Source organism: Tiliqua scincoides, chromosome 2 (assembly GCF_035046505.1).
Source record: "Tiliqua scincoides isolate rTilSci1 chromosome 2, rTilSci1.hap2, whole genome shotgun sequence".
NCBI lineage: Eukaryota > Metazoa > Chordata > Lepidosauria > Squamata > Scincidae > Tiliqua > Tiliqua scincoides.
Window position 1 is genome coordinate 73,175,731 of NC_089822.1, and position 14,224 is coordinate 73,189,954.

General features: G+C 43.7%; 1 protein-coding gene across 1 annotated transcript in view; it reads right to left on the reverse strand.

Annotated features, from left to right (window-relative positions):
• The window catches only part of GLIS3 (GLIS family zinc finger 3), a 179,522-nt gene that overhangs the window by 11,895 nt on the left and 153,403 nt on the right, over positions 1 to 14,224 (reverse strand). Inside the window, exon 8 of the mRNA XM_066617150.1 lies at positions 5,984 to 6,168. Coding sequence (XP_066473247.1) covers positions 5,984 to 6,168 — 185 coding nt within the window. The remainder of the gene's footprint in view (positions 1 to 5,983; positions 6,169 to 14,224) is intronic.

Here is a 14,224-nt window from a genome sequence, read left to right on the forward strand (position 1 = left end):
GATTAACATTGAAAAGTAAATATTTACGAAACCACTTGTTTTAGTGACTGTGAAATGATTTAGGGCCCAATCCTATCCAACTTTCTAGCACCTGTGCAACCACATTGCAGCCCTGAGGTAAGGGAACAAATGTTCCCATATCTTGAGGAGGCCTCTGTTACTGCCTTCCAACCACAGGATGCAGTGCACGCCCCATTGGCATGGCTGCACCAGCACTGGAAAATTGGAAAGGACTGGGCCCTTACTTTTTTGACTTTTAGCCTAGTGCAGAGCTTCCTTAGGCACTGGGCCCAGTTGGGTGCAATTGGTCCAACTGCCGTAAAGCTGGCCCTGCAAGAGAAAATGGACAGAGGGCAGGGAGTTTATCTGGAGTTAGATGGGACCCACAGGCAAGCTGCAACTATCCCTCTTCAAGAGTATAACCTGGATCAGTGGCTGTGCTGCCTTTTTCAAAAATCTGCTTTCAATAAGCTCTGCTTCTCTATTTGTAAATAAACAGATATTACAAAAACACCAGAAATGCTGCAGTGCTCTCTGTCATCACATGGAAACCACATCTGTAAGAAAGCCACTTCAGGACTTTCTTCTATTCAGGAAAGTGAGGCGAGTCACCCTTGTTGTAACAAGTTACACTGAAAGAGATGGAAAGGTTGTAATCAGGTCTACCTCATGGATGGGCTGCTCTGCTGAGGGGCCCCAAATCCTAGAGCTGGCATTCTCTCAGTGCCTGTTCCTTATACAATACAATGACTTTGCACAGTGCTTGCAATGGTAGTTATGGTAGCTGCTGTGCAGTTATTTTCTGTGTTTGCCTGTAACAAGGGTGCAGCGCTACCAGTGACATGTGGTGAGGTCGGAGACTGGTGAGGCATAGCTCTGCGGAGCTTGCTGACCCAGAAGTATAGTGGTGATCTGGGACGCCACTGCCAAACTTCCAGGTCAAGAACTCCCACGTTTGTTTGTTTACCTGAGCAAAAGTCACCAGGTCAGAGTGTCAAAGCTTTGACACTCTGACTTGGCACCTTTCCTTGTGTAAACAAATGTGGAAGTTCACAGTGTCCTGGTGCCCAAGCTGGAAGGAAAATAAGTCCCGTACTGTTCCTACTCATAACGGTTCTACTCCAACTCATAGAGTGGCCCTCAGCTGCTACTGCAAGAGCTAGAGGGATAATCATGGAGTTGGCTAAGTCCTCGCTCCTTGACATCGACAATGCATCAAAGGCTGCTGGTCAGGTTTCTGTCAGGAGATGGACTAGTATTACAGCCCACTTGATGCAATAAAAACATCTTCATTTCAATCAATGCTGGATTTCTGTTTTGGAAACACATGGGGCATAGGAGCATTCCTGGCACACTGGTTCCATTTTAATGGTGATGATGATGTTAACCACAGTTAACCACATTTATAGATCACAAACAAAAGTAGTTCACTGACTGGTTTACTGGTTGACTATCTAAACTTCGGTGCTCCCAAAGGGCTCTGAAAAAGAGAGCCCAGTCACTGTGAACACCAAGGTGAGCATGAGATGCAAAACACACCACTCCCAGTCACAGTCACTGCAAAACACACCAAGCTGAGTTTGGGACCACTTAAGCTCACTTAAGCCCCCCCTCCCCGTCTGCATTCTGCTCTCTCTCTCTCTCTCTCTCTGTTCACCACTTCAGGTCAAGCTCAGTAATTCAACAATCAAAGATATGCACAGAGTCTTTCTGCCAACTGTCAATCAATGCCCAGTAAAGATCAGCACCTTTAAATGCTCTCTCTCCCCCCACTGTGTCTGCACTCTACACATGCCCAATGCCTACAGATCTTACATTTCTTCTTGAAACTCTTTTCTCACCCCCCCCCCCCGTCTCTCTCAATGTTGCGGCTAACTCTCTTGTTCAGCTTTCCAAATGTGCTCTCTCTCAGAGGGAAACAGAGGTCGGGAAAAACATTCAAATCATAATTTACCTCTTTCAACCAATTACAGCTCTCTCTCTCTCCAGGAACGCATTTCTCCCCCCTCCCTATGGCAGCTTGATAAGTGCCTCTCCTGGTACTTGAGCTAATGAACTGGAGCTGGGGTGTCTCTTTTCTTGTGCAGGCTCAGTGCTGAATTTTTCTGTACAGAAGCCCCAGCAGGGAAGAGGCATGCCTCCTCTGCTGCTTTTACAATCTGGGTCCCTTCCTGCAGGCACACTGTGAGCCTTCCTTACTCTCCATAGTGAGCTGAGCGGCAGCTCTGCCTGCTGCCCCCCCTCCCAGCAACTGATGACCTACGCAGGGCCTCCAAGAGGAATTCTATCAGGGAGTACAAAGTTTCTTTGGGGTGAAAGAGGGAGGGGGTGAAACAGAGTGGGGGGGCAATGGGGGTGGGCAGCACTTTTGCAGCAGCTGTAGCCCCGCAGCTGTGTCCCTGAGCTCCCATCCACTCCTTCATGGTAAGCAGTTCCACAAGCCAAAGAGCTCCTGGAGCAGCCAGCTTCCTCCCAGGTGTGACAAAGATTGTATGCATTCCTGGGCCTGCTGAGTGTGGCTTCTGGCAGTAGTTGCCGCCATGTGCCATGTGCATCCTGTGCAGGCAGTGAGTCTGGGTGAGACTGGAAAATGTAAGATCACAGGAACTTGCTGGGCCCCCTCCTTTGGCTCCTGGGCTCAGGTACAAATGACCCCCTTTACTCCCCTCTCCTAGGCCCTGGACCTAAGCACTGTCTTTTTTCTTACTGGGCAAATGGAAGCAGCGCTCCCTGGTGCCTCTCCTCTCCAGTGTTTAATTGCACAGGCTTTTCTACCTGTTTGGTCCCTTGGAAGCCATCATTGTAACTAAGCTGTCTGGCAGCTCTACTTGTACCCTCCGTGTTTTGTGTGTGTGTGCCGCTTTAAACAGACCAAGCTGAGCAGAGAGGAGGTGCTTTTGAAAGGCAAGGGTGTTTTTTTTAAAAACTTGTTGGGTCTTTTACTTTTTCTTTTTACAGCTTGCTGGGCTAGGTGAGGCTCTGCCTTACCCTGCCTACCCTGATTGCATGTCACTGAATGCTACACATTTTTATAATGTGCAACCTTGGAGCCCAATTCTGCACTCTTTCTGACACAGTGACTGCTATAGCATTGGCCATCATTAGACATTCCTTCCTTTTTCAAGTGTAAGCAGCTGTCAAGCACTGAACATGTGCCTTATAAGTGGAGCACACTGTAGCTGGTATAAAAGGTTATTAAAGTCAATGTCATTTCTTTTTTGTTCTAACACCCACTGATTTCATTGAGCTTTTAAGACTCTCCATTTTTTTCAACATAGGAAACCATTTACAACCTGTTTTGTTCAAAAATCTTCTTGGCAGTGGAACTCTTTTTCTCTCTGGTATAGCCAATTTAAACTGAACTGACAAGTTTAAGACTACATATTGAGACGGAAAAATGTCACTATTGTTTGGTAGCAGATTGAGCTGAAAGTTCAGTGGCAATAGCTACAGCCCTCTAAATCATTTGAAGGCAGCATAAGAATTGCAGGAGACAAAGGCTAACAAAGCTTTCCCTGCTAACAGAGATATATAACAAATACACCCGGGTGATGAAGTAGCTCCATGGGATTCTTTCAGTGAATTGTAATAGCATGACCCAGGACAACTGAAAATTTTTTACGGGATGCTGAGAAACTTGGCTAAGCAGTGGCATTATTTTTTTCTATCCTCTAAAGAAAAGAAGCTGAATAAAAAAGAAATATAATTTATGGGGCAATATGTCAGGGCTAAAAAAGGTTTGTAGGACAATGCTTTGTAACTCTTGTTGTAGGTGGTAGGAATCAGTATTTTATGTTGAAAAAATACAAACATGAGCTTACTCCATAAAGCAAAACACCATGGACTGGGAAGTGGATAAGTCATTGGAAATCTTTATAAGCACTCAGTGTTGGTTAAGGTGTTTAAAGAAATCACTTAAAAATACTCTGGAGTACAATACTCTTTTAAAATTGCAGACAGAAAGGGGCAATAAGCAGTGCAAGTTCTTTGCAATAGACCAGGGGTGTCCAAAGTTTTTGGCAGGAGGGCCACATCATCTCTCTGACACTGTGTCTGGGGCCAGGGGAAAAAAGAATTTACATTTAAAATTTGAATAACTTTACATACGTTTACATAAATGAATATATTAAAGATGAACTTATATGAATGAATGAAGGTCTTTCATTAGCTCAAGGCCTATAAAAGTTCATGAACAAACCAAGGCTGACCTTTCCTTTGTTGCCACTACTGCATCGCAGATGCGTAACAGCAAGCAGTGGAGGGAGCCCTCATCCCACAGCTCACAGGAGAGGTCAAACAGTCGCCCTCATGCTGAGAGCAACTGCATCGGGCCAGTGTGGGCTCCAACAAATTTCTGGTGGGCAGAGGCTCATTGTAGACTGGGGGCTCTCTGAGGGCCATATTGGGAGTCCTCAAGGGCCACAAGTGGCCCCAGGGCCGGGGTTTGGGCACCCCTGCAATAGACAGTAAGACATCAGATCAGAAAAAAGGAAAAAAAAAATTTTTTGCTTTCTAAAAACCTGTGTAACAAGTTGTGCACTATGCAAACAGGTTTTCAAATGTTCTTATTTCAGCTGATTACCAAATACCAGGACCCCAAGCTGCTGAGGTTGGCTACACGAGAATAAAAATCAAACCTCTGCCAAGGTAACTGAAATTTGTGATCTACAAAAATTACGCTAATGTGCATATGTTTGGGTCTTTTGCATATTCTTTTTCTCTGTTAGTCATGAAGAGTACAGTGCCAATGCAGGGCATTCAAGTTTTGACAAAACTGTCAACTGAATTTCATTCTGGTTTGAGTTATTCCATCAGGAATTGTCCAGTCAGTGGGGTTTTTTTAGATTGCAGGTAGAAAAAATGAACCTCAGCCTATTTGGGAGCCACTGCTGGGTGCTGCCACTTTACCACTGGGCTCTGTTCCAGAACCAGACTGCCCCCCCTACCATGTTTCAAGGGAGGTTTGTACGAATCCAACCTGTCAGCCTGAGGTCTTGCTGAAGAGTTAGGTCCCAGGTGTATGACTTCCCAAAAGAAATAACTCTGGAAGATCCTTTTTTAGAAAAACACATTTCTTTCCAAATTCAAATAAATAATTTATATAACTCTGCTACTATAACTGAGATCACAGAAAAGTCCTCAATGATTATTTTAGATTTTCCTATATGTCACTAAAATACTTTCATTGTGACTGTTGGTTCATTCTTTTCTATTACTTCTATTCTTAGTGCAACTGCCCAAGCATTCCCCAGAGAAATAACCCTTTAAATTATTGTGGTGTAGCTAAGGGGGGCAGGGGGTACTTGGGTATCACACCTTCAGAAGGTGTCTTAGAGACTCCAAAAGGCATTTCTGGTTTTTGTTGAAAACTGGAATAGCCTTTTGAAGGCCTCTAGGCGGCCTTCTGAAGCTTCTGGTGAAAACTGGAAGTGCCTTTTGGAGGCCTATAAGACACCCCTACAACACCTCTTGGAGGCCTCAAAGATGTTATATGAAGGTGTTTGGGGGGGGGGTGTTATGGGTTTGTTAAAAATTTTTGTGCCTCTAGGTGCCAGTTATGCCTCAAACACGCTTATTTTAAACATTTTTTTAATGGCAGGAGGGAATTCTCAGAAAGCTAAATGGTTTGCCCACTACCACATTTTGTTCCTTTCCATGTTTGTGTGGAACATGTACAACTTCTGACAAACCTGAGACAAACACCGTGATTAAAAATTGAAACGGAGACATTCAAAGGTCTGTGACAGTTTCTTTGAAAATCAGAACTTGCATTTTAGTTTTAGGGATAAGTATCTAGCTTCTACTAAATGTCAGCGCACTCCCATGCCTGTTTATTTGGAAGTAAGTCCCACTGAGTTCACTGGGCCTAGCTCTCAAGTAAGTCTGTATAGTATTGCAGCCATGCAGGCACTCCTGAGCGTCAAACATTCCAGTTTGCCTCCTAACCATGGAGGAAGAACACTGAGGCGGTTTTCTGTCTTACCTTGGATTTGAATGCTGTTGGGCTGAAAAGAGGGGTTTGTTAATGGATCATATGTCTTCAAATGGGTTCCGGAAATTTGCTGGATACTGGATGGCTGCAGTGTCCTTTTTTGCATCAAAGAAGCGGGAGCAGGAATTCTCCTGGGGCTAATATGGTGAGGAGAAAAAGGAGCAGAAGCTGAAAATCTGAGAAATTAAAGGAAAAAAAAACACAATTATAAACTGTCAAGTGTTTCGACTCAAAGGGAACATTTAATTAATTATTTAGTCCTTGGTATGTTTTTCAAGGCCATAGAGTACCAAAAATGCCTGCTTTCATATTTGAAGTACCAGATTCTCAAATGTTGATCTATGATAGCACCACCTGCTTCCTAGCTACTGAACTGAGCACAAGGAATCAGTCTTAATTAAGGAAAGGCACAAGAGAACCCGTTTATCTTCTAAGGCTCACCATATATGAATGCAACTATGCTTCTGCTTAAAGAATGTGTGGAATACTTAAAGGATTTTAATCATGATTCATAACATACATTCAGACATAGTTTTTCTGGAGATGATGGGTAAACACTAACATTTACCAAAAGCCAAGGTGGGATCCAAGAAAGCAATTATGCAAATATTTTGTAATTACAACACCTATTTCCAAATATTTAGGCTTCCTATCAAATGGCCACATATTAATATAGGCAGAAATATTTAAGTACTACAAGTGCAGGTTTGCAGGTCTTTCAGAGAACAAAAAGGCTTTGAGATTGCTTTACATTTTTTGCATTCACATGGAAAGATTATTGATTAGCTGCCAGGGATCAGGGATAATGCACAGATGGGTGCCTTTTTTGTGTAAAGAATTCTGGGATATCATTCTCTGTGTTTTGCAAAATTCACCTGTGAAATCTAATCAATAAAAAATGGCTTTAACTGTCAGCCAACAACAGAGAGGGAAAAAAATCCTTTTGAAACCTTTACATAAAAGCACAGTTTTAAAGAATTCAGATTGGATTTAACATCTAAGAAAAGCCTCCCAATGATAATACAGCATTTTGTATAGCCAGACAGGTCTTTTTTTTTTTTTAGTAGACTTAAGTGGTCTTTATAATGATTTATGAATCGTTTCATGAATTCTTGGCTTACTCAAGTTGGTGACTATAGCATCTCCTTTGCCTGCCTGCCCATCTCACAAAAGAGAAACTTGGCCTTGTTACAATCCAGATTTGTCCCCAAATAAATCACAGCATGTTACTGGGGGAATGGCAAATTAAATTTTGCGTATGCAACAATCAATATCAGCTTGTAACCACCAGGAAACTGCCATCAGAAATTGTGACCATGCCCTGCAGTCCATGCAATAACAAGCCAGATTACTTTTTAAAAGTTCTGACTTCAAAGGCTGAGAAGATCACCTCATACAAAGGTTTTACCCATTGCTGCATTGCCAACAGCCTTGCTATGGTATTAGCAATGCAGACTAGTTGTATGTGGCTGCAATCAGAAACCTGATTAAAGTCTTCAAGTAATACCTAAGACAATAATGAAGCATACACTTCCATAAATCACAAATGACAACAGGAATATTCATCTATGCTTGTAAATTCATCATCATCAAGATTATTATTATTGAGAATGTTTATATACCGCTTCTCAAAAAGAGGTTACAAAGTTCAGTACTTATTTTCACAGAAGTGCTGCCTTGCCACACTCTATTACACGGTGCTAGTGGCTTTTCTCTACTGGTTGCAAATTGTACTAATTTACTTTGCAGTAGCCTCCAAAGAAAGTTACTGGTCATAACATTTTTATTATTAGCAGTAATTATTATCAGGCATGGGAACTCCAATCAGATGACTTGAGTCTAAGTCGCAAAAAAACGGAATTCTTTACCTGAGACTATCCTATTCTTGGAAGGGGAAGGGGGGCATTCTCCACTGTGTGGGTATGCCCCTCCCACCACATGAGACAGGGCCAGATTTGATTGGTGCTTCCTCCTCTGGTGGGAGGGCATCCCAACCCAATCCGGGACTGCAGAGCAAAGGTTGAGATCCTCCCATGTCATCCTGCCCACACCATCTCGCGGCCTGCAGCGGGCTGCTTCTGTAACTAGAAAAAACCACTGGGCGAAAACGCCCTGGCAGGAGGTAAAGGAAAAAAGGCAGAAAAACAACAGAGGCTCTGTGCATAAAACAGAAGGGAGCCCATAACAGTTGAGAACAGGATCCTGGCCTCAGGAAACCCTAACTCACTAGACCATGATGCAGAATTCAACAGTGAAAGGCAGCTGTGACCCCGAAGGGTGGGCAGAATGCCCCCTTTCCCCTTCCAAGAACAGGATATTCTCAGGTAAGGAATTTCATTTTTCTCTGGAATGGGAAGGGGGGCATTCTTCACTCTGTGGGATATGCCAGAGCACCATATCGACCCGGGTGGGGAGGTCACGGCGTCCCTCACTGCGGCACCACCCTCTGAAGTACCCTTCTCCCAAATGCGGCCTCAGCCAAGGCTGCCACATCTATTTTATCGTGCCTGGTGAAGGAGTTGGGAGAAGCCCAAGTAACTGCCAGGCAGATCTCTTCTAGGGAAACTACCCCTTCAAAGGCTGCTGAAGTTGCTATCCTCCTCGTTGAATGGGCTGTGATCCCCTGAGGGGGCTCCCACTGGGAGGCCTTGTAAGCCTCCTGAATGGCCAATTGTAGCCATTTTGACAGGGACGCAGCCAAAGCCTTCTTACCCGGCAACGCACCTGAGAAGGACACAAAAAGGGAGTCTTTCCTTCTAAGTTCCTTGGTGGCCTCCGTATAGTAATGTAGGGCCCTATGCACATCCAGGGAGTGCTAGGCCCTCTCCTTGGAATGGACCAGGTTGGTACAGAAAGAGGGCAACACCAGCTCTTGAGCTTTGGGAGGAAAGAAGGACGTGGTCAGAGGACCACCTTGTCCCTGTGAAAGACACAAAGGTTGGGATTGATATATAAGGAGCTCAGCTCTGAAACCCTCTGGGCTGAGGTCACCGCTACAAGGAGAATGTCAAGTCTTTCAAGGATGCTTTGCCAAGAGGTTTAAAAGGAAGACCTATCATCGCCCTGTGGACTACTCCACGGTCCCAGGTGGAAAATCTATGAACCACAGGAGGATTGTTCAGGGCCTCAGGCCCTGAGGAACTGCTTGACATGGGGATGGGTTGAAATGCGCTCCCGCCTCATGAGGAAGCTGCTTGAACCATTCACTAATGAGGCTATACTATATCTCCCAAACTCGACGTGATAGGGCAAAACGGATGCCATTTTTGGAATCGGCACCCCAAATTCATATCAAACCACCATAAAGTTTGGGAAAAAAATTTTCTGACCCTCAATTTTGCAGTCCTGTGTAATTAGAACACTCAACTTCACTCTTGCTACATTATTAGAGGTACTTTATGTACTTTTTATGTATATTTTAATGTTAATGTTTGCTTTTCCTTTTCTTTTTTATTGTGTTTTTCTTTTTCCTTTTTTATTATTATAAATAAAACAAATATATCAGGAAAGAAATAAACCAGGCTTGGCCTATAGATTTATAAAAGATTTAAAATAAATAAAGCAAAACAAATTTAAGAGCCCAATCTAATGCTCTGGCTGTGCCACGTGGTACAGTGGTGCCGAAACTGCTGCCATTGTATCCTGTGGGGCCAGAGCAGCACACTGAGGTCACTCTGGAGTGAGGGAACATTGGTTCCTTCACCCCGTGTACAACTCTGGCAGCCCTCCGGCAGCCCAGAACCTACTCGGATCTGTGCCAGTGACTTAGCTTGATAGGAAGTCATACAGGAGAAAAAGGCAAAAAGGTGAAGAGAAAGCAATGCACTGGTATTTTGTATTCCAAAAACCAAAAATGAGCCTGGACCATGCCACTGGTCAGACGGAATAGCCTGGCCAGAAAAGAACAGCCTGGACCATGCCGTTTGATGTAAAAGCAAGAAGGGTGTTATACCAGAAAAACCAAATGGTTCCAGCTCACAAGGAACCTCACCAGCTGCATCACATGATGTGGCAGTTTGGATACTAGGTGGTATCTTGGTATCCATGCATTTCATTTACATGAATGTGAAATACAGGTAACATGTATCCATCTCCCATGCAGAGATTTAACTTCCAGGGGAGGGAGCTAAAACCTCAATAATACGTATGAACTTGAGAGCACATGTGTACACAATACACTTTTTTTTAGAAACAGCATCTTCATAATACAAAACTAAGGATAAAGTAAGGCCAGTGGCTTACCAGGGATAACAATTACAAAATAGGTACTGTTGGCGCATATGATGGAGCCAAGGTCATGATAGACGATGAGAATGTTCTTTGATGTAAAAGAAGAAGAAAAGGTACCTAGGTTATCAGGCACCAGAAAAGCCTTGACCCTAGATCTTGACCTGATCAAACGACCTGAGAAAATTTTGCTTCTAGCTTTGTCTTTTGTCCTTTTTTTCTTTTAGTGATTTAAATCAAAACTACCTGGACTCCATCAGCAGAAAGGAAATAAATAAACAAACAGCTAGCAAGTCAGAGGTAAATCACAGGAGGATTCAAATCTGTCACAGTTATGAAAGTTGCCACAGTAGATTGCATGCAAAGACCAGTACATGACCCAGGAAGTAAGCAGCAAATATAGAAACCAAAAGGCATGTAACAGGTGCTCAAGACAAGAATCTGGCAAGTGACACAGCAACCTAGAGGCAGATAATATAATTAGAAAGCAAAGGCAGGAAACAAGAAGGAGATTCAATAGAATGCATGCCCATTAAGTAACAGACATTGTGTCTGTATTTGACAAATACTATTTGAGCACATGGTATGGTAGGCTGGCCATACGGACTGTTTAAGACTCACTGTATCTGAATTTTTTACACTTTTTTGGTATGAATTCATTTATTTATTTTAAGAATTTATATCCCTCCTTTTCAATCATTAATTGCTCAATCTGGCAGTATAATTTGGTTGCAAGTAGCCTTGATGAATTATAAAAAATGTACGAGACTGACTGAAAGTGTTATTAGTTTATATTGTAATTTTTAAATGTGTGAAGAAAGCAAGAAGATGAGATTAAGAGGAGGAGTAATGTCATAGTTGCTGATTTTAATGGCTTTGTGTGAACTCCTGGCTTTTTTAAACATCTGCTTCTAATGCTACTTTTCCCTATGCAAGTTGTTAAATTGGCCACAGATGTTCACTTTTTAAGGTGTTGTGAATGGGCATGCGTGAATCAGAGCTGTATATTGAGGTAGTGAAAACTGACATAGTGCTTCTGTTTTGTCATTTCCATGTCAGCAAGCTGCTGGGATACAATGATGTGTATGGCTTGAATGGCTTGAAGGTGGGAAACATTCTGAGAAAAAATGGAAGGTATCTCAGAAATTTGCATCAAGTTGCATCTCAGACTTTCATCTCACCTTTTATACAGGGGTGCCCTGATATCCATGGGGGATGTGTTCCTGGCTCCCCCACAGATTCCAGAAACCATGGACACATGAAGCCCTGCCCGTGTGACCCACTGTGCAACACCACACCCTTTTAGTAATTTAAAAGCTTATTATATTATTATTATTATTATTATTATTATTAACAGTATTTATATACCGCTTATATACTAAACTGTGAGTGTCTTCCTTAAACCATGGTCTGTAAGCCTACAGGGTTATAGGACTTTTCAAGCTGACAGCGCTTCCTGTTGACCTCCTTCAAGCTTTTTCAAGTGTTTTGGCTACAGGAACATTTGAAAAAACTCAAAGGTCAGCAACTCACTTCCTGGGTGGTCTTGGGTCAGTTACTATCTCTCAGCCTCACCCTACCTCTTAGGGTTGTTGTGAGGTCAAAAAGAAGAAGGAAACTTGGAGGACAACACTCCACAACACTTTTTGGAGGAAGGGGTGGTGTAAAAACGTGAAAAGTAATACAGATATTAAATAAACATAACCATAAACTGCAGGGAGGGGGCAGATTTAGATTGGGAGGGAGAGTGAGAGTGGGCAAAACAGGCAGGGGATTTTTGCCAGAATTGCTTTCTGGCTGAAAATCTCTCCCCACTTCGCCCCAGCAGTGATTAGTTCTTCAAATGGCTATTTTCCTGCAAATGACCATGTAGGGGGCAAATAGCTGCCTTTGCAGCCTGGATGGGGCACAGCGTAAGTGGAAAATGCGAAAAACATATTTTGGTCCTGAGCTGGATTGTGCGTGTTTTTGAAAAGAACACAATTCGAGTATACTTCCTCTGTTAAGTTTGTTACAGCCCAGTCCGCTGTAATTCCCTAGATGGAGATATAGTGGCACCAACACAGCACCTGCTGCATCTTGCGGTGAGTTTCAGCCTCCAGAAGTCTCCTCAGGGTAAGCCCCTGCTGGCCTGGTGCAAGTCTCAGACCCAGGAAAGTGGATTGAGCCTGGGAACAGGATTTGGATATGGCAGCTACTACTGCAGCTGAATCTACCCCATTCCCAGACCTGATCCACCCTTCTCCCCACCCCTGCAGCCACTACATTCCAACCATCCCCTGCCTGTTTTGCCCACTCTCACCTCCCACCCACCCCGTACACCTACTTACCTGGGCTGGCAGACGTCCAATGTCTGCTGGCATGTGGAGCCAGCCCCTTGCCACTTGTGGTGGTGGCCAGCCCACACGCTCCAGCGTGTCACCTTTAGGAACAGCCAGAAAGCACCTGGTGCCACCAGAACACTTGTTCCTGCAGCATTAGATGCTAATAGTTTTGGGAGCCTCAGTTAATGTCAGATTTAACATAATGCATAGCTTAGTCCTAAGGCAGTGTTTCTCAACCACTGATACAGGTACCACATGAGGTGGTATCTGGTGGAACTCACAGGACCCCTGGACACTTGCCGCTCAGCAGTGAGTCCAGGAACATGACACAACAAACAGCGGTAGGAGGCTTCACTTGGCAGGCAGAGCTCCAAAGTATGCTTTTCCGCACTCTAAAACATCTTCCCGTCCACCCTGAGCCTCTTACTGGTGTTTGTCGCATTGCATCTGGCCTCCCAACTCAGAAGTAACTGACAATGATGTCATCACCAGTTACTTCCAGTGGTACTTGGAATAGGTGAACCATGTGAAGTGATATGGCGGAGGACAAACCTTGAGAAACACTGCCCTAAGGGAATGTTGCAGAATTAGTTTCCTACAGCAGTGAGGGCAAACTCTGACTCATACATTTTGCTACCAGGGATCCATAAAAATGCAGAGAACAGTTGCCTTCCATTAAGTACCTATATATTTAAGTTTCATATCACTCTTCCTAGTATTTTGCCTCCCACAAGAAAACACCCACTTCAAAACAGTCTGCTCTAATGAAGTCCTACAAATAGTATCAGTGATAGCACAGTAAGAAAGGGGGCAGCTTTTCATTCAACTTTTAGTTAAGAAATAGTTCGTTTAAAGGCTCCTGGAAAGAGTTTCCTTCCAGGCCTCAAAGGATGAGCTTTCTGCAATGATAGAAAGCCATCTGTATTGTAAAGTTTCTTATTTAAACGAAGTCCTCCGGTTTACTTTCTGTGTTTTTATCAATGCTTCTCTTCAAATTGTACATCTCTTCTGAAAAACTTTTCTTGCCTAGTAAAGTGGATCTAAGAACAGTACACTTTGTGTTTTCAAGGCTACTCATTACCCTCTGGGTTTTCTTTCCTCATTCTGTTATAGAAGGATTTTCTTTTCTCTGTCTGTCCAGACTACACAAGCACAGAAATGCCGGGCAGCCCAATCCTGAGCTGTCCAGAGTACAGGGCTGCAGCAGCACCAAAAATGGCTGCCTCTGCATCCAGCATATCCCAGGCAGCTACTGCCACCTCCTCAGGAGAAGGGGACTTTCATCCCCTTTCCCCGGGTAAAGTGAGTAGCCCCATTGTGGGCTACTCAACAGTGGTGTAGGTAGCGAGGGGTGGAGGGGTGGTCTGCCCCAGGTACCAGCCTGGGGGTGTGTGTGACACCACAAATGATCCAACATTGCTAACATTGTGGAGGTTCACAATAGCCCCATCATGCTATATACCATTGGATGTGGAATTTAAAACAGAATACAATGCAAAAAAAGGGGGCAAAATATCTCCTTTCCATCAAAAGTTATGGCCAAAAAAAACAGAAACAAAAAAAATGCATGAAGCCCTAGGGAAAGTGAAACCGAGCCATATTGTGTATTTACTCCTGAGTAGGCCAACGTGCCTTAGTGCGTCGGAAAGGGCAGGCTGAGAGGAATCCAACAGCACCAGAA